This window comes from Oncorhynchus mykiss, chromosome 25 (genome assembly GCF_057628025.1).
Source record: "Oncorhynchus mykiss isolate SJ-2025 chromosome 25, ASM5762802v1, whole genome shotgun sequence".
Lineage (NCBI taxonomy): Eukaryota > Metazoa > Chordata > Actinopteri > Salmoniformes > Salmonidae > Oncorhynchus > Oncorhynchus mykiss.
Genome location: NC_143046.1, coordinates 58,958,982 through 58,979,314, shown reverse-complemented (window position 1 = coordinate 58,979,314; position 20,333 = coordinate 58,958,982). Strand labels below are relative to the sequence as shown.

The 20,333-nt window shown below is 44.2% G+C and overlaps 2 protein-coding genes across 3 annotated transcripts in view; one reads left to right on the top strand and one right to left on the bottom strand.

Moving 5' to 3' along the window:
• LOC110505367 (transcription regulator protein BACH2-like) overlaps positions 1 to 19,121 on the top strand; it is a 50,571-nt gene extending 31,450 nt beyond the window's left edge. For both annotated transcript variants that reach the window (XM_021584549.3, XM_036962616.2), the window contains exons 3-5: positions 9,353 to 10,903; positions 14,367 to 14,573; positions 15,005 to 19,121. In XM_021584549.3, the coding sequence (XP_021440224.3) occupies positions 9,353 to 10,903; positions 14,367 to 14,573; positions 15,005 to 15,499 (2,253 nt within the window). In that variant the 3' untranslated portion in view covers positions 15,500 to 19,121. The remainder of the gene's footprint in view (positions 1 to 9,352; positions 10,904 to 14,366; positions 14,574 to 15,004) is intronic.
• The window catches only part of ltk (leukocyte receptor tyrosine kinase), a 172,063-nt gene that overhangs the window by 9,154 nt on the left and 142,576 nt on the right, over positions 1 to 20,333 (bottom strand). The gene's annotated exons all lie outside the window — the stretch shown is intronic.

Sequence of the window (20,333 nt, the reverse complement as noted above, 5' to 3'; positions counted from 1 at the left end):
TTGTAAAATAAATAAATAGTGTTTGAACAATAATGTTGTTTTTATAGTCTTATAGACATCTTGTCTTCCACATTTTACTGTTCATAATGCATATTATTGTCCACAATATTTGTTAAGTAATGTCAGTGCATAATATTCTCCACCAAACTTCTTTAGTAAAGTAATCCACGCCAATATCGAAGACACCTTGACTTGGGATTTATACATACATCAAACACGATCATTCTCATCAGGTCCGCTAATTTCTTTACTTCTGTAGTATTTCACTTAAAGGTTTTCTCAATTCTCTTCATCATGACAATTAGGCATAGGACACAATTCACTTTTGACAAAACAACTCCACTTTACTGCAGCACACACTGGTCATTGTTTTCAAAGGAAAAAGGGCAAATAAAGTCATACAATTAAAATGTTGAGACACAGGTCCATATATGCACACATGCAAATGAAAATGTGCACACACGCAAGACACAAACACACAGCACACACAATTCCTAACTCTGGCACTCATTGTTCTAAACTGACCTGCCTAATTGGCCTCCCATCCTATTCTAACCACCTCTCGCCGTCTTTGTAAACATGTTACCTGATGAAATTGCTGTACAATATGATCTTGTTGCCATCTGAGGCACATTCAGATGTCATAAATCAGCACTGTAGATCTATCCTTGTCCTCTGCCGTGCCTTGATTGTATTACTGTTGATGATATCTGGAAATGTGCATGTACATCTACTGTTGCTAGCCCCAATTCTGACTTGTGCTCTGATATCTGCTTCACTGATTTCTGCTCTCATAAAAGCCTGGGTTTTCTGCACGTTACCTAAAATGGATCAATTGAAAGTGTGGATTCACAGCTCCAATCCAGATGTGTTGGTCATTACTGAGACATGGTTAAGGAAGAGTGTTTTGAAAACTGATGTTAACTTTTCTGGTTATAACCTTTTTCGGGCAAGACAGATCTTCCAAAGGTGGGGGAGTGGCAATATTTACCAAGGATCACCTTCAGTCCCCAAACAATTTGATTAGCTGGTTTTAAGCATTAAACTTTCAAATAGCCCTTTGTTGACTGTTGCTGGGTGCCATCGTCCTCCATTAGCACCGGCCTGTACCCTACCTGCCCTAACCTCTCTCCTGACCCCTTACACTAAGTCTGAATTTGTCTTGCTTGGTGACCTAAATTGGGACATGCATAAAACAACCTGACCAAGTCCTGAAGCAATGGGACTCCCTAAATCTTTCTTAAATTATTACCAATCCCGCAAGGTATGACACCAAACACCCAGAAAAGGCTACTCTCCCCGAAGTTATCCTCACAAATAATCCTGATAGGTATCAGTCTGGTGTTTTCTGTAATGACCTTCGTGATCACTGTTTTACAGCCTGTGTTTGTAATGGCTGCTCAGTGAAACGACCTGTCCTGATTTGTCATAGACGATTGCTAAAAAAAAAAGAATGAACAAGCCTTCCTTCATGAACTGGCCTATGTTAATTGGTATAGAATCAGCTTGACCCCCCTCCGTCGAAGACGCTTGAACCTTCTTTTTTTATATTTTCAGTGGTATTGTTCACAGACACGCCCCCATAAAGAACATTTGAATTAAAAACAGGTTCATCCCCTGGTTCGACCATGATCTTGCAGATGTCACGTATACTCCCTCTCCAGCCTCTTGGTCATCAGGCTACTGATTATCCCGCACACCTATCACCATCGTCTCGCCCGCCTGCGCCTCATGACACTCACCTGGACTCCATCACCTCCTTGATTATATTCCCTATATTTGTCACTCCCCTTGGTTCTTTCCTCAGGTGTTATTGACTCTGTTTTCATGTCAGTGCGTTGTTTGCGTTTCGTGTTTATTTGATTTATTTAAACACTCCCTGAACTTGCTTCCTGACTCTCAGCGCATTCGTTACAGCAGAGTTACTCCACCTCAATAATTGCATTTGTTGAAAGACCCAGCACACGCATACTCAGGCTGACTGACTATCGTTCAGGCAAATGAGAAATAAGTGCACTCAGGCTATCCGGAAGGCCAAAGTTAGCTTAAGGAGCAGGTCTAACCACAAGAAGTTCTGGAAAATGATTAAAAACCTGTAGAATAAACCCTCCTCCTCACAGATGCCCATGTCTCTTAATGTTGATGATGTGGTTGTTACTGACAATAAGCACATGGCTAACCTCTTTAATCACCACTTCATGTCAGGATTCCTATTTGATTCAGCAATGCCTCCTTGCCCATCCAACATTTCCTCATTTCCCACCCCTTCTAATGCGACTATCCCCGATGGTTCTCCCTCTTTTTCCCCTGCCCCGCTACAAAGTTTCTCCCTGCAGGCAGTCACTGAGTCCAAGGTGCTATAGGAGCTCCTTAAACTTGACCCCAAAAAACCATCTTGGTCAGACGGTTTAGACCCTTTCTTCTTTAAGGTTGCTGCCCCTCTCATCGCCAAGCCTATCTCTGACCTTTTTAACCCGTGTCTCCTTTCGGTGGAAGCACAATATTGTGCTGCTATTTTTATAGACTTGGCCAAGGATTTTGATACGGTAGACCATTCCATTCTTGTGGGCCGGCTAAGGAGTATTGGTGTCTCTGAGGGGTATTTGGCCTTGTTTGCTAACTAGTGGAGTGTGGAAAGTTAGAAATTCTGCTGTCTCAGCCACTGCCTGTCACCAAGGGAGTGCCCCAAGGCTCAATCCTAGGCCGCACGCTCTTCTAAATTTACGTCAACAACATAGTTCAGGCAGTAGGAAGCTCTCCAATCCATTTATATGCAGGCGATACGGTTTTATACTCAGCTGGCCCCTCCCCAGATTTTGTGTTAAATGCTCTACCACAAAGCATTCTTAGTGTCCAACAAGCTTTCTCTACCCTTAACCTTGTTCTGAACACCTCCAAAACAATGGTCATGTGGTTTGGTAAGAAGAATGCCCCTCTTCCCACAGGTGTTATTACTACCTCTGAGGGTTTAGAGCTTGAGGTAGTCACCATACAAGTACTTTGGAGTGTGGCTAGACGATGCACTGTCCTTCCCTCAGCACATAACAAAGCTGCAGGCTAAAGTTAAATCTAGACTTGGTTTCCTCTATCGTAATTGCTCCTCTTTCGCCCCAGCTGCCCAACTAACCCTAATTCAGATGACCATCCTACCCATGCTAGATTACGGAGACGTAATTTATAGATCGACAGGTAAGGGTGCTCTCGAGCAGCTAGATGTTCTTTAACATTCGGCCGTCAGATTTGCCACCAATGCTCCTTATATAACACAACACTGCACCTATACTCCTCTGTAAACTGGTCATCTCTCTATACCCGTCGCAAGACCCACTGGTTGATTCTTATTTATAAAACCCTCTTAGGCCTCACTCTCCTCTATCTGAGATATCTACTGCAGCCCTCATCATCCACATACAACACCCGTTCTGCCAGTCACATTCTGTGAAAGGTTCCCAAAGCACACACATTCCTGGGTCGCTCCTCTTTTCAGTTCGCTGCATCTAGCTACTGGAACGAGCTGGAGCAAACACTCAAACTGGACAGTTTTATCTCAATCTCTTCATTCAAAGACTCAATCATGGACACACTTACTGACAGGTGTGGCTGCTTTTTGTGATGTATTGTTGTCTCTACCTTCTTGCCCTTTGTGCTGTTGTCTGTGCCCAATAAAGTTTGTACCGTGTTTTGTGCTGCTACCATGTTGTTGTTGTGTTGCAACCCATGCTGTGTTGTCATGTGTTGCTGCCTTGCTATGTTGTTGTCTTAGCTCTCTCTTTATGTAGCGTTGTGTTGTCTCTCTCGTTGTGATGTGTGTTTTGTCCTATATTTATATTGTATTTAATACGTTTTTTAAATCCCAGGCACCCGTCCCCGCAGGAGGCCTTTTGCCTTTTGGTAGCCCGTCATTGTAAATAAGAATTTGTTATTAACTGGCTAGCCTAGTTAAATAAAGGTTAAATAAAATAAATAAATAAAGATTAAATAAAACCATTTAGCAGCCCTCACAATAAATAACTAAATTCGTTAACTATCTGTCGTACTGAAATCACCCAGGCAGTATCTCTGAAATGTTTTGACAGTAGTGCACAGAGTAGAATTGTTAATAAATGATTTTGTTGTTGCAGGGGTCAGGTTGCGGTATGCCACTTCACCACTATATAATTAATCAGAAATCACTGTATTGATCGTTTTGTTCAAAAGACTGTTCCAGTTAATATTTAAATGTCTGAAATTGTCTGAGATACCCAATCATTAGGTTCCGTCAGAGTATTCAAATCCCTACATATAATTACTGAATATCTCACACATAAATAGCCCCTAGTTTCGTAAATAATACATTTTCTTATTTGCATCAGATGCTGTGTATACATTTATCGCTCTTATTTTCATTCCTCTAAAGTAGCAGTCCAATATTAAATAATCAATGTATGCAAAGTCTGGTATTCTTTTAGATTATTTGCTTACCTTCTACTGGGGACTTGGTTTCTCATCTTTATTTTTAACTTTGCTTTGGATTGGATAGTGTGAATAGGGTTTCCACCTGCTTGAGTGGTGGGGGGAACTAACTCTGGCGGGGAAGGGAGCAGAGAGAATGTGGGCAGGGGGGACGGGATTCATTGTCATCTCTCTCTCTCTTTCGGGGGTCGTGGAATTAATACTAAAGTCTGACTCGCTCATCTCCTCAAAGGACTCTTCTTCCTCACTCTCACTGCAGCTGGACTTGGAGATTGGATACTCTCGTTTACACTTTCAGCTCCCTCTACACCTACACCTCTGAGATCTGGCCGCCCTAACTTTTGGATTCAGCTCCATCTGCTTCTCTCTCATTCACTAGCATCTGCCTCTAAGCTGCGCTTGAACCTGTAGTGGTGACCTCGCGCTCTGTCGTGGTGTGGGGGATGGAACTCACTGTTGGGGTCGGTGGCCCTGTCTCTCGCTCTCTCTCCTCTCCCGGCTCTTCCCCTGGGCTGTATTGGGGACAATAGCAAGATGGCGCCGACAGAGAGGGTCGCCTCGCTTCTAGGCCTTAGGAAACTATGCAGTATTTTGTATTTTTAATGTATTATTTCTTACATTGTTAGCCCAGAAAATCTTAAGTGTTATTACATACAGCCGGGAAGAACTATTGGATATCAGAGCGAAGTCAACTTACCAGCACTATGACCAGGAATATGACTTTCCCGAAGCGGATCCTTTGCTCGAACAACCTAAGGCATTCAAACTGATTCCAGAGGCTGACCCGAAACAATGTTGCCACAGAAGAGGTAGACGGAGCAGCCTTCTGGTCAGACTTCGGAGGCGCACCCCCCCCCCCCCCCCCCCCCCCCCCCACCCCCCTCACCGCATCCGAGTATATTACTCGCCTATGTCCAGTCTCTAGATAACAAGGTAGATTAAATTAGGGCAAGGGTTACAATTCAATGCTGGTCTGACCAATCGGAATCCACGCTTCGAGATTGTTTTAATCACGCGGACTGGGATATGTAATATAGATTTATACACTGATTCGGTGAGTGAGTTTATAAGGAAGTGCATAGCAGATGTTGTACCCACTGTGACTATTAAAACCTACCCTAACCTGAAACTGTGGATAGATGGTGGAATTCATGCAAAACTGAAAGCGCGAACTACCGCATTTACCAATGGAAAGATGACTGGGAATATGGCCGGATACAAACAGAGTAGTTATTCCCTCCGCAAGGCAATCAAACAAGCGAAATGTCAGTATAAGGACAAAGTGGAGTCGCAATTCAATGGCTTAGACACAAGACGTATTTGGCAGGGTCTACAGACAATCATGGACTACAAAAAGAAAACCAGCCACGTCACGGACACCAGCGTCTTGCTTCCAGATAAACTAAACACCTTCTTTGCCCGCTTTGAGGATAACAGAGTGCCACTGACGCGGCCCGCTACCAAGGACTGTGGGCTATCCTTCTCCATGGCCGACGTGAGTAAGACAACATGTTAACCCTCACAAGGCTGCCGGCCCAGACGGCATCCCTAGCCGCGTACTTAGAGGATGAGCTGGCTGGTGTGTTTACGGACATATTCAATCGCTCCCTATCCCAGTCTGCTGTCCCCAAGTGCTTGAAGATGGCCACCATTGTTCCAAAGGTAACTGAACTGAATGACATAGCACTCACTTCTGTCATAAAGTGCTTAGAGACTAGTCAAGGATCATATCACCTCCACCTTACCTGTCACCTTAGACCCACTGCAATATGCATATTGCCCCAATAGGTCCACAGACGATGCAATCGTCATCACACTGCACACTGCCCTATCCCATCTGGATAGGAATACCTATGTAAGAATGCTGTTAATTGACTACAGCTCAGCATTTAACACCATAGTACCCTCCAAGCTCATCATTAAACTTGAGGCCCTGGGTCTCAACCCTGCCCTGTGCGATTGGGTCCTGGACTTCCTGATGGGCCGCCACCAGGTGGTGAAGGTAGGAAACAACATCTCCACTTCGCTGATCCTCAATACTGGGGCCCCACAAGGGTGCGTGCTCAGCCCCCTCCTGTACTCCCTGTTCACCCATGACTGCATGGCCATGCACGCCTCCAACTCGATCATCAAGTTTGCAGACAACATAACAGTAGTAGGCTTGATCACCAACAACGACGAGACAGCCAATAGGGAGGAGGTGAGGGAACTCGGAGTGTGGTGTCAGGAAAACAACCTCTCACACAAAGTCAACAAAACAAAGGAGATGATCGTGAACTTGAGGAAACAGCAGAAGAAGCACCCCGCTATCCACATCGACGGGACAGAAGTGGAGAAGATGGAAAGTTTTAGATTCCTCAACGTACACATCACGGACAAACTTAAATGGTCCACCCACACATGCAGTGTGCTGAAGAAGGCACAGCAGCGGCTCTTTTACCTCAGGAGGTTGAAGAAATTTGTCTCGTCACCTAAAACCCTCACAAACTTTTACAGATGCACAATCGAGAGCATCCTGTCAGGCTGTATCACCGCCTGGTACGCCTGGTACGCCTGCACAACGCAACTACCTGCCCTCCAGAACAACTACAGCACTCGATGTCACAGGGAGGCCAAAAACACTCACCTGAGCCACTGCCTGTTCACCCCGCTACCATCCAGAAGGCCAGGTCAGTACAGGTGCGTCAAAGCTGGGACCGAGAGATGGAGGCCATCAGGCTGTTAAACAGACATCACTAACACATAGAGGCTGCTGCCTACATACAGACTTGAAATCATTGGCCACTCTTAACAAATGGATCACTAGTCACTTTATTAATGCCACTTTAATAATGATGTTTACATATCTTGCATTACTCATCCCATATGTATATACTGTATTTTATACCATCTATTGCATCTTGCCTATGCCACTCTGTCATTGCTCATCCATACATTTATATATACATTTTCTTATTCCATCCCTTTACTCAGATTTGTATGTATTAAGGTAGTTGTTGTGGAATTGTTAGATTGATGATTCTTACTGCACTCTCGGAACTAGAAGCACAAGCATTTCGCTACACTCGCAATAACATCTGCTGTGTGTATGTCACCAATACCATTTGATTTGATTTGATTTGTAGACATAAGACTGGGGGGCACATGAAGAAGTCGTGGGCCTCGATTGCACACAGGGTGCACATGCTTGGAGTCTCCAACACTTCTGGGCACTGACCTGATGGTCCAGCCTCTGGGAGATGTAACATCGAGGGGTCTGTCTAGGGTAGGGGATCTTCCCGTTGTACGGGCCCAGGAAGATTGAGTTAGGGATTGTTATCAACTGCCCACTTGTGGTTTTGCGCATGCACACTTTGTACTTGCATACCCCATACCATATCCGAACTTCTGCACAGGTTTCACTGCAGGTTTTTAAAATAGTGCAATTATTGGACCATTATTATTGAAGATAATTGATATATACTTTGGTTCGTCATGTACAACCGCAAGGTCGGCCAGACAGCGTTTGCTCAAGCGACCGAATGGCTTATTTTCCACATCTCTCTCTTCTCTTTCTCACCAGACGTCCTCTCTCTCCCCCTCTCGCCTCCTTTATCCTTTGTAGTGTGAATTTTCTATTTTTCTCACTCACACTAATTTTCTCTCTATCCATCCTTTCGCTTGCATCTTTTTTGCTTTGTAGTGTCTCTCTCTATCTCTTCCTCTCTCTCGCTCTCTCCGTTGTCTCTCATTTAGTTTCCCCTCTTTCTTTCCCTGCCTTTATTAGGAAGGATGGTAGTAACATTAAAGGTAACTCGCCTGGCTTCTGTGTGTTCATGAAGACATGCTTCTTTGTGTTCATGAAGACATGTTTCTGTGTGTTCATAAAGACATGCTTATGCAGGCATAGGAGGCAGCTGCTGACGCTAGCTGAAAACAGAGCCTCAGAACACTCAGCACTCTACCCCCCTCCCCCCCACACACACACACACACACACACACATAAACAGGCACAGACACACACACACAGGCACACTCAGACACACACACATATTCAGGTACGCACACGCTGCATGCACACACACACACACACCAGGCCTGCTGGCTATCAGCTACTATGAGAGAGAACAAGAGATGATGAGGGGCAGGAGAAGATAGGGGGAGCTAGGAGGGGGAAAAGAAAGGTGCTAGGAGGTGCTAAAGTGGAGGGGAGAGATAGCGAGCTGAAGGGGGAGAAGACGACAAGCGAGGGAGAGACATATTTTAAGGTTGGGTGACGTTCACCTTCAGACACGGACGAGCCTCCAGGAATTTTTTGGGATGATGGTGGAGTAGTGGGGAGGTGTGGAGGTAAAGACATGCTGGTGATGTGCTCCAGTTAGTTCTCTCTCTCTCTCTCTCTCTCTCTCTCTCTCTCTCTCTCTCTCTCTCTCTCTCTCTCTCTCTCTCTCTCTCTCTCTCTCTCTCTCTCTCTCTCTCTCTCTCTCTCTCTCTCTCTCTCTCTCTCTCTCTCTCTCTCTCTCTCTCTCTCTCTCTCTCTCTCTCTCTCTCTCTCTCTCTCTCTCTCTCTCTCTCTCTCTCTCTCTCTCTCTCCAAGGGTTTTATTGGTGTGGAAAACGTATGTTAACATTGCCAAAGCATGTGGAGTAGATAATAAACAAAAGTGAAACATTACACTCACAGAAGTTCCAAAATAATCAAGACATTTAAAATGTCATATTATGTCTATATACAGTGTTGTAACGATGTTCTCTCTCTCTATCTCTTTCTCTCTCTCGTAAAAACATGAATGGGTAGTCCACACTGCATTGTTTGTTTGCCTGTGTGTAAGCAGCAGCTTTCTCCCCACACAAAATCCCCAGGACCAATAACAACACAATAGATGTTAACACTGCGTTTCCTCCTTTCCTCCCCTAACCAGGTCACAGCCAGGGGGTTTGCCCCGCTGCTACAGTTTGCCTACACAGCCAAGCTGGTTCTGAGCAAAGAGAACATCCATGAGGTGATCCGCTGTGCTGACTTCCTGGGCGTTCACAACCTAGAGGACTCCTGCTTCCGCTTTCTGCAGGCCCAGCTGCACAGCGACACCGCTGATCACAACAATGGCCTTCTCTGCCACAAGGAGCACACCGATGACCTCATCACAGAGATGGACGGTAGTGGTGGTTCCGCATCGTCGGAGAAGCTCAGGGTGACGTCATCCTCAGCGACGAGGCGGCGGCCCAATCACTCAACCCTCACGTCCCTCACCAGCAGCCTGACCTCTGACCTCCCACGATGCCCCAAATACAGGAAGTACCAGCAGGCCTGCGCCAAGCACAGCGGAGAGAATGACGACGATGACAGCGTCACCTCAGCCGCCTCGTCACACTGCCATACCTCAACATCCCCAGGCCCTCTCTCAGAGACCAGCAGCACCCGTCAAGGGGGACAACCTCACCCCCTCTCCCCCTCCAGAATCAAAGAGGAACCCCGCTCCTGGGGCGAGGGAGAGGGGAGTCCCCCAGGACTGTCAGAGGATAGCCAGGATGTCCTGGAGATGGAGATGTGGCCGGAGCCCTCAGAGCGTCCCCCCAGCAGAGGCTCACCATCCTGCCTGAGCTCCTACCTCCAGAGGGGCCTCCTGGATCTCAGTAACCCAGACAGCACTCTACCTACCACTCCTCTCACCCAGCAGCTACTGAACAACGAACTCTCATTAGCCCATAACAGGGATAGGGACAGGAACAGGGGGGCATTTCAAGGTGAGGGTGGAAGGGACCTCAGGGCGGGGTCTGCAGGGACAGTGCATTTGTCTGTGGATGGTGTGACTATGCAACCTCTGCCCTCAGACGGTCTCAGCAAGCAGGAAGTAGAGTTGGATCGCCGTAGCAGCGTCATCTTCTCCTCTGGAGTGTGCGACCGCCTGGGAACACCGTCTCAATCCTACTGCGACCGGAAGTCTCTGGAAAAAGATCTGTTGGAGATCACATCAAAATCCCTGTGGACAGGTGTTAGTCAGTCCTTCCCCTGCCGCCAGCCTTACTCTCCCCTATCCTCCTCCACCACCCTCACCACGGTCCTCCAGGACCCCCTGCCGACAGTGGCCTGCCGAGCGCAACCCACGACCAGCTGTCCTCTGCCCATAAAGATTTCCCCCCGCTCCCCTCCATGCGAGCCCCGCACACGCACCTCCAGCTCCTGCTCATCTTTCTCCTACCTGGAGGACGTGGGCAGCGGGGACTCGCCCTCCAACATGCCCCAGTTTGAGTTCTCGTCCTCCCCATGCTCTGTGTCGGGCTCTGGCCTGGCTCGCTGTCTGGTGGGGGAGCAGAGGGAGCACGGTGGGATGGTGGTGGGGGAAGCCATCTTCTCTCAGGGCCGTGCCAAGATCAAGTGTGAACGTTCGTACGGGGCCAACTCCAGTGATGAATCTGGGTCCTTCTCAGAGGGAGACAGTGAGTCCGGCCCTGCCAGAGAGCCAGGCCCTGAGGTCAGAATACTTAATCTACACTCTATTTTACAATTGCAATCTGTGCGATGGGTTTCGAAGTTGGTTTGCTCTGTCAAGATATTACTAGTGTTATGGCTAAAATGATGAACTACACCCTTCCAAAAGGGTTCTTCGACTGTCCCCATAGGAGAACCCCTTTTGGGGTTGGTTCGTTGGTTCTTTGGTTCCAGGTAGAACCGTTTTGGGTTCCATGTAGAACCCTCTGTCGAAAAGGGTTCTCTACCTGCAACCAAAAAGGGTTCTTCAAAGGGTTCTCATATGGGGACAGCCGAAGAACCCTTTAAGGTTCTAGATAGCACCTTTTTACTAAGAGTGTAGGTTGTGGTAAATATGTTCTGATGATTGGAAATATACTTTTTTAAACCAAAAGGGCAGCATTTCTGAACAAGTTGCTACGATCACTCCACTTTATGAACTGCTATGAAAGCAGTGGTGGAGACAAAATGCAGAAAGAGACAGAGAGACAGTGGTAAATGAATGGACTGGTTATTGGTATGACAACCATTGTTCTGCGGAAGAAGAGCCTGGAGAGTTTAGAACAGTACTAGTCATCTGTGATGCTATTCATCTCTAAAGCTATAGTCATGGCCCATCCATACACACACACACCGTCCATACTGGTACACACCATCCATCCACACAGCCTAGCCTCTTGAGGATAAGACCTTGACTGCCTTGACTTCACACTGCCTTGATATCAAGAGAACCGCAGGGGTTGCCATGGCAATGTTTAAGCTCACACTCAGTCTCTCATGTTGCTGTGTGGAGAGAAATTTGATGATTCCTCCTGTGCTGCACTGTGGGCTGAAGCCTGTCATTCAGCTTCTCTCTGAGAGACACACACACAGCAGCTTCTTCTATTAACTCATCTGTATCAGCGTCCTCGTTTGATTCAAGTCCCTATTTCAGGACCAGTGATGAGTCAGTCAGTCAGAGGCTGTTGGAACGGGTGTGCGTGGGAAAGAGATTTATGTAATACAATGAATGTCTGCTGAAAATACACAAACAGGGATAGAATTATTCAACTTTTTAGGCACTGTTTTTTTTAGATGAACGGAAGGAAAGTAACTCTCCGTCACATAGCTCCGTAGAGGTGTCGTTTTTTAATTAGTGCAATAAAATGATATTCTGTTCATAGTGAGGGTTGATGCTTTAGCGATTTTTCTCACTCAAGTCTGAAAGGGAGGTGATGAGTGTGTGTGTGTGTCCATATGCTCATACCAGTTCTCAGCGCTGACACACTTAGCTCAGACAGAACAGACACACACACACCCCAGGATCCACAGTGGCCAGGTACAAGGTGTTGTGTCCCTGTACCCTCTACCATCTGGCACCCTCCCCCAGTTTAGACTCTCCTAACTAGGACAGTCCACTATGCAAGCCCCCTGCCTGGAGACAGAGCACCAGGCCCAGAACCTGGCCCATATAATACAGACACACACCAGTTGAAACAGATGAGGCCTACTTCTTAGCGCTGACCCACTCACAGAGCGGTGTAATGAACTGAATAGAGGGAGGCAGAGTTAAAAATGGAAACCAGAACAAGAGAGAGAGAAGGACAGGATTTACGGCTGTGTCTGAAGCTCACTCTGTCATCCTAACCTTGTTATGGGACTGGTGTGAGTGGATGGGCTATATATAGATGTCTATCCAGCTCTGAGAGATAGAGAGAGCCCCCCTCCCCCAAGGTCACAGCTGAAACCGAGCACTCCCTAAGTCCCCTGCCTCTACCCAGCTCACTCTGAGACATGACAAAACGTCACACAGCATATACTGACCCATTAAACACTGAATACTAGGACTTTCAATTGGGAACATCATGCAGACAACTATTTACATTGGAGGAGTTCCTTATGACGTTAACAGAGAGAACTTTATTGTATCTTAAACATCAGATTGAGAACATCCGTTAATCTGTATTTTTCAAAGTACTTTCTGTCAATTGGAAGTAAATTAATATCTTCGTCCCACTGTTTTTGACTAATATAAACTATTGATTTATATCTGCGCTTCAAATACACTATATAAGTATGCGGACACCCCTTCAAATTAGTGGATTCGGCTATTTCAGCTACACCCGTTGCTGGCAGGTGTATAAAATCGAGCACACAGCCATGCAATCTAAATAGACAAACATTGGCAGTAGAATGGCCTTGCTGAAGTGTTCAGTGACTTTAAACGTGGCATCGTCATAGGATGCCACCTTTACAACAAGTCAATTTGTCAAATTTCTGCCCTGCTAGAGCTGCCCCGTTCAACTGTAAATGCTGTTATTGTGAAGTGGAAAAGTCTAAGAGCAACGACGGCTCATCCACGAAGTGGTAGGCCCCACAAGCTCACAGGACGGGACCGCCTAGTACTGAAGTGCGTTGCATGTAAAATCGTCTGTCGGTTGCAACACACTACCGAGTTCCAAACTGTCTCTGGAAGCAACGTCAGCACAAGAACTGTTCACTGTTCACCGTTCACTGTTCAAATGGGTTTCCATGGCAGAGCAGCCGCACAAGGTCACCATGCGCAATGCCAAAGCTTGCCACTATTGGACCCTGGAGCAGTGAAACGCGATCTCTGGAGTGATGAATCATGCTTCACCATTTAGCAGTCCGATGGACGAATCTGGGTTTGGCAGGTGCCAGAAGAACACCTCCTGCCCGAATGGATAGTGTCAACTGTAAAGTTTGGTGGAGGAGGAATAATGGCCCGGGCTGTTTTTCATGGTTCGGGCTAGGACCATTAGTTCCAGTGAAGGGAAATATTTACGCTACAACATACAATGACATTCTAGACGATTCTGTGCTTACAACTTTGTGGCAACAGTTTGGGGAAGGCCCTTTCCTGTGTCAGCATGAACATGCCCCCGTGCACAAAGCGAGGTCCATACAGAAATGGTTTGTTGAGATCGTTGTGTAAGAACTTGACTGGCCTGCACAGATCCCTGACCTCAACCCCATCAAACACCTTTGGGATGAATTGGAATGCTGACTGCAAGCCTAATTTCCCAACATCAGTGCCGACCTCACTAATGCTTTTGTGGCTGAATGGAAGCAAGTCCTTGCAGGAAGGTTCCTGCATCTAGTGGAAAGCCTTCCCAGAAGAATGTAATGCCCATGATTTTGGAATAAGATGTTCGACAAGCAGGTGTCCATATACTTTTGGTCATGTAGTGTATGTAGTGGAACATCATGTATAGGCTACGACCATCTACGATAGGTAGAATGACAGTGTCACCTAGTGGACTGAGTGGGTACACCCTGGGCTTCTTTCAACTGTGTGTGTGTGTGTGTGTGTGTGTGTGTTATCTGGGGGAGTTGAGTAATTAGAGCAGAGGACACATTTCAGTTGTTCACTGTAACATGCACAATAAAGTTGTGTTGTATTGTACACCAGATGCATTGTATATCTCCAATGCATTCTTCTTTGTATTTTGTTATTTGTCTGCCAGGTCAAACTTCCATTCCCGGTGGATCAGATCACCAACCTTCCCCGTAATGACTTCCAGATCATGATAAAGATGCACAAACTGACCTCAGAGCAGCTGGAGTTCATTCACGACATCCGGCGGCGCAGTAAGAACCGCATCGCCGCCCAGCGCTGCCGCAAGAGGAAGCTAGACTGCATCCAGAACCTGGAGGTGGAGATACGCAAATTGGTACATACATTGTTTTAACATGAAGGTCTATGTAGGGGCGGCAGGGTAGCCTAGTGGTTAGAGTGTTGGACTAGTAACCGGAAGATTGCAAGTTCAAACCCCCGAGCTGACAAGGTACAAATCTGTCGTTCTGCCCCTGAACGGGCAGTTAACCCACTGTTCCTAGGCCGTCATTGAAAATAAGAATTTGTTCTTAACTGACTTGCCTAGTTAAATAAAGGTAAAATAAAAATTTAAAAAATGTATCATAAAAAGGTGCATCTTCACGCTTAGCATTTGTAGGACTGTCCGTTTTTTAAATATTTTGAGAGCAGGTTTTGGGAAACTGGTGGATTTTCTATATGTTTGTATTCCATGAGAGTAAGCTGTGTGTCTATTCTCTATGTACTCATAACATACATGTACTGTACTGTATGTGTGTTTCCTTGCAGGTGCATGAGAAGGAGAAGCTACTGAGTGAGAGGAACCAGCTGAAGGTGTGTATGGGTGAGCTGTGGCAGAACCTCTCCTACCTGTCCCAGGCTGTGTCCCAGGAGGTGTGCAGGGAGGTGCAGGGGAACCCCGAGAAGACCAAAGCCCTGCTGCCTACCCACAGGCCCAGCGATCCCACTGCTGCTACCAACAGCATCTCCATCATGGCCAGCATCGACCTCACTTCCAACCCAAGCTCCCCAACCTCAGAGGGCAGCCTGGCCAAGTCACCCTGCTCCTATGAAAGCCCTGTGGAGAGAGATGTTGGCTCTGGGCAGAGGCTTAGGAGGGGGCAGGGCGGTGTGGAGACAGAGGTGTCTGTCCTGGGGCAGGAGTCTTCCCTAGAGCCTGGAGCATCTCCGGGTGTGTGTAGCCCCACTGTTTCGGTGGATTTCTGTCAAGAGATGACTGAAAAATGCACGACAGAAGAACAGCCCGGACAGGCCTGTACCTAGCTAGCAACGACTGAATAGCTAGCAATCATTAGTGTTTTTATTGTTATTATGACACACATCTCTACCTTGATATGTCTAAAATTTGAAATACATTTGTTATGTGTGTTTTTTAAAGGATGACAGACACTACAGTTGTCTTATCAGCAATACTGTTAAAACAGGTATTTGGAGTTATCAAACTCCTTAAGACATAGCACTGGCAGCTTCCCCCTCTCTCTTTATCTCTCCACCCAGCTAGCACATTTAATTCCTTGGAAGTTGTGGCAATGTATGTTTTTGGTTTCACATTCATTGTGGGAACGAAGCCATACGTTTCCTGACCGGTAAAACGTTTTTTAAATGAGAATAGAAGGGAACATTTTGCCTGTTCTGGGAATGTTTATTTTTAGGTTGCAGTTATGATAACGTCTTACTATGGTTCCTAGAACGTTTTCCTGGGAGATTTTATTAACGCTCGGAGAGCAGAAATTATAGGTTATTTTGAGGTTTTTGAATGACTTCCTTAAAACTTTCATTAAGATGTTTAATAACACAGCTAGCTTATTTTGTGTTAACTTTTTTGAACTCCAAGCACAGATAAGAGACATGGAAATGTATTTCCTTAGGCATTAATCATGCAAACGCAATTATATTTTATTGTGACACGGCATCAGTGAGATTCAAACCTTTAGTCTTCTGTTCTCTATCCATGGAATTAGTCCACTGCACCACCAGGATGGAGCAAGCATGCCATGTTTTTTACGCATTCAAAACTGTTCATTTTTGTCTATTCAAACAGACCCCATTTCAAGGAAAACAAGCACTCATTTAGATCAGGTGTGGCCGATAAGTGGGTGCGGTTAACACACCTGAACACGCTTAACAAGATAGAGGATAGAGAGAGTTTTGTTGTTGCTGAGAACGGAATGTATATGTTAACATGTATATGTTACTAAAGTTTTCTTGTGATTTTTATGGAAAGTTTTTTCACCTTCTGAGAATGGAATGTATGTTTTTAAATAACATTCTTAGAACGTTCTCTGAACGTTACCAAAGTTTTCTTGTGTTTTTTTTTTACGGAAAGTTTTCTTAAAGTTTTCTGAACAATTTGAGAACATTACTTTAAATGGAACCATGAGGAAACCTGTAGGAAACGTTATACTGAAGTACCGAAATTCCCACAGAAGAACATTGTTTCTTAACGTTCTCTGAACAATTTGAGAACATTCCCAATGTCAAACCAGTTGGAGAATGTTCCTAGAACATTACCAAAATTGAAATTAAATGTAACCACGTTGAACTTTTAGGAAACGTTCTCTTAAAAGTAATGAAATACCAATAAAATAACTTATTGTCAAGTTCCTTAAATGTGCTGAGAATGTTCCAAAGCCAAGCAACTATTATGCACCATAATAGTACAAAGTACATAATAGTTACAACCTTTGGAAAGGTTGTAAGCAAAATAACCATAGGACAACCACACTCTCACCAAGCTCTAAGAAACATATGGTTCTCAGAACATTATGTGCTAGCTGGGTATATATGTCTCTCTCTCTCTCTCTCTCTCTCTCCCTTACTCACTCCCTGGCTCTCATCATGGGAGGTTAAACTCAGGAATTCCTCTGAATGTTCAATAATGTCTCTGTAAAAAGCTATTTCATTACAAATTGTACATCTGAAGAGTTCTTCTGTACAGCTGAGAGTAGAATTAACTCTCATATGCAAAGTTTCCTTCAGTTCTTATGTCTCACTTTCTTTTCCCTGCATACATGTTTTTTTATGAACATTCCTCTTTTGCCTGTGACACACAGTAGCATCTGTTGTGAAAGAAAGAATGAAAGAAAGAAATAAATGCAGGAATCAACATACCGTAGCTAAAGATGGAAATGGAAATAAATATAAATATTCTGCACCATTCAGCACCTCAAAGAGGTAACATATCCCTACCAAATGCATTGAAATTGGCACTTAGAAATGAAAACTCCCAAGCCAAGTACTTACTTAACTTATATTCAACAAATATGAATGGTGTCAAAGACTATCATACTTATCTGAAACATATTGCGCTTTTAGGGGTAGAAATGTACCTTCCCACATGTAGTGAAAATGTAGTATTTCGTCCTGAGGTATTTCCACGTACATTTAGTGTAAATCAGATGTATTAAAAGTATTGGGACATAAGTGGAAGGCACCACATATTCCTTGTTTGATAATCCATATAAATTCTTAGATATAAGAGTGCAATGTATCCTCTAAACTTGTCCAGTATTCCTAATGGTGTATTATCAAGTGAAATGTTAAGAAACAAATTCAAAGAGATGCTTAGATAGTTGTTGATCCATGGTAATGCCAAATGATTCCATTGTGGAAGATAGTTCTGTAGCATGTGTCAGGGTTAGCTTAGTGGTTTCTTTGTTGTTTTCTCTAGGAATTTTCAAATGTCACATTCGGGGAATCTCATTGACATCCGTTAGTTTTCCTCACAGTACAAAGTACCAATGACAGAGCTCCACAGAATGTACTGTTACTCCAACTACATTGAATATACTTAGCACCCCATTTTGATATTTTTGAATTTAGAAAAGAAATATGAACATGTTGTTAAATTAATTCATTTGAACAATGTTTCTAATGAGGATTATTTGTTGGTACAAATGTAAACTTCCTAATATTGATTCTAGTGATTTTTAATGGTTGTTGTTTTTACTGACAATTTGGATGAAAGAGAAGTCTTTTGTGTGTTGTATAATTCACAATGTCCTTATTTAGTACAAATTAAGCGATGGTTTAAAAGAGGTGAAAGTGTTTACAATTGTCTTTGTTACATGTTTTAGTTTTTTAAGGATTTTTCCATGACAAGAGACTTTGTGTAATTGGTTCGATAAGTTTGATTTTTTTTAAAACTGTTTTTAAAAATGGAACATAAAATTGTACGTGGATGATGTGTTCACACAAGATTTTAAAAGTACATGTTTGACAAATGCAGCTCCAAGTCTTGCCTTAGAGGTTTCAGAGGCCAAACTCATGTGAAAGGGCACGGAAGGTGTCAATTTAAAACCATACTGTGGGAAAATAACATTCTGCCCGTACCATGAAAAATGATTGATTTGAGTGCAAACAAATTGTTTACTTGTTGGGGAAAAACATAATTGCATTTTTCTTGTAATGTGCATTAACAATGTTATTTTTTCCACAGTAAAGGTTTGATTGAATCCCAACACTGGGAATCCCATCCCTGTGTATGCGGAGGTCATGCCTCGTTGGAACATTAATGGACTCTCACACTTATCTACCTGTAAAATTCGGCATACCTCTCGTTTTGGGTCTAGGACTGTATTGTAGGAGTAAGTTGTATGTGGTGTTGTTTCTATTTTTACACACACAGTGGTTATTATTGTATTTGTAGATTTCTGGTGATCCATTTTTTTATGTGTAATTTGAGTAAACTGCAAAACTGCAGATTCAGCTGTTTCTCTTTCCCCATTTTCTCTTTGAATGTTCAAATTGCCTGAGTTTGCTATATTGTAAATAGGGTGTAACTGTGTTTTTTGTTAATTTGATATCCAAGTGTTTTGGAAGAAGAAACAATGTTTTGTAAAGACAACATTTCTGTTTATGGATTAAAACAAATAGCATGTGTCAATTCTTTGTTTGTTTTTTTCTTCTGTGAAATGATGATACATCTAAAATATTACTTTTAACCCATCAAAGAGGATGACAAAAAAGTGATTTTCAGTTTTAGTAAATAAGCATTTAATGTCATGAATTAAGATTGTATATCAAACAACTAAAGACACATTCCTTAGCATAACAGTCTCTTGATGAATGTTTGAGGCCTGTATTCAATGTGGGCTGTGAAAGGTCCGCTTTATAGCGCCATTAACACTTCATTTTTGATTGAGCCGACATATCAAGCATTTATCATGAATGCAGTCTTCACTAACGTGGGAAAATTGCTTTTAATACAGTGTATTCGGAAAGTGTTCAGACCTCTTGACTTTTTCCACATTTTGTTACGTTACAGCATTATTCTAAAAAAAAAATTTTTTTTTTCAGACAATAACTCGTAATGACAAAGCAAAAACAGTTTTTTAGAAATGTTTGGACATTTTTATATAAAAAAAGAAGGAAATATCACATTTACATAAGTGTTCAGGCCCTTTACTCTGTACTTTGTTGAAGAACCTTTGGCAGCGATTACAGCCTCAAGGGTTCTTGGATATGACACTACGAGCTTGGCACACCTGTATTTGGGGAGTTTCTCCAATTCTTCTCTGTAGATCATCTCAAGTTCTGTCAGGTTGGATGGGGAGCATCGCTGCACAGCTATTTTCATGTCCCTCCAGAGATGTTAGATCGGGTTCAAGCCCGGGCTCTAGTTGGGCCACTCAAGGACATGAAGAGACCTGTCCCAAAGCCACTCCTGCGTTGTCTTGGCTGTGTACTTAGGGCCGTTGTCCTGTTGAAAGGTGAACCTTCGCCCCCAGAATGAGGTCCTGAGTACTCTGGAGCAGGTTTTCATCATGGATCTCTCTGTACTTTGCTCCCTTCATCTATTCCTCAATCCTGACTAGTCTCCCAGTCCCTGCCGCTGAAAAACATCCCCACAGCATGATGCTGTCACCCCCATGCTTTACCATAGGGATGGTGCCAGGTTTCCTCCAGACGTAACGATTGGCATTCAGGCCAAAGAGTTCAATCTTGGTTTCATCAGATCAGAGAATCTTGTTTCTCATGGTCTGAGAGTCCTTTAGGTGCCTTTTGGAAAACTCCAAGCGGGCCTTTTACTGAGGAGTGGCTTCCGTCTGGCCACTACCACAAAGGCCTGATTGGTGGAGTGCTGCAGAGATGTTTG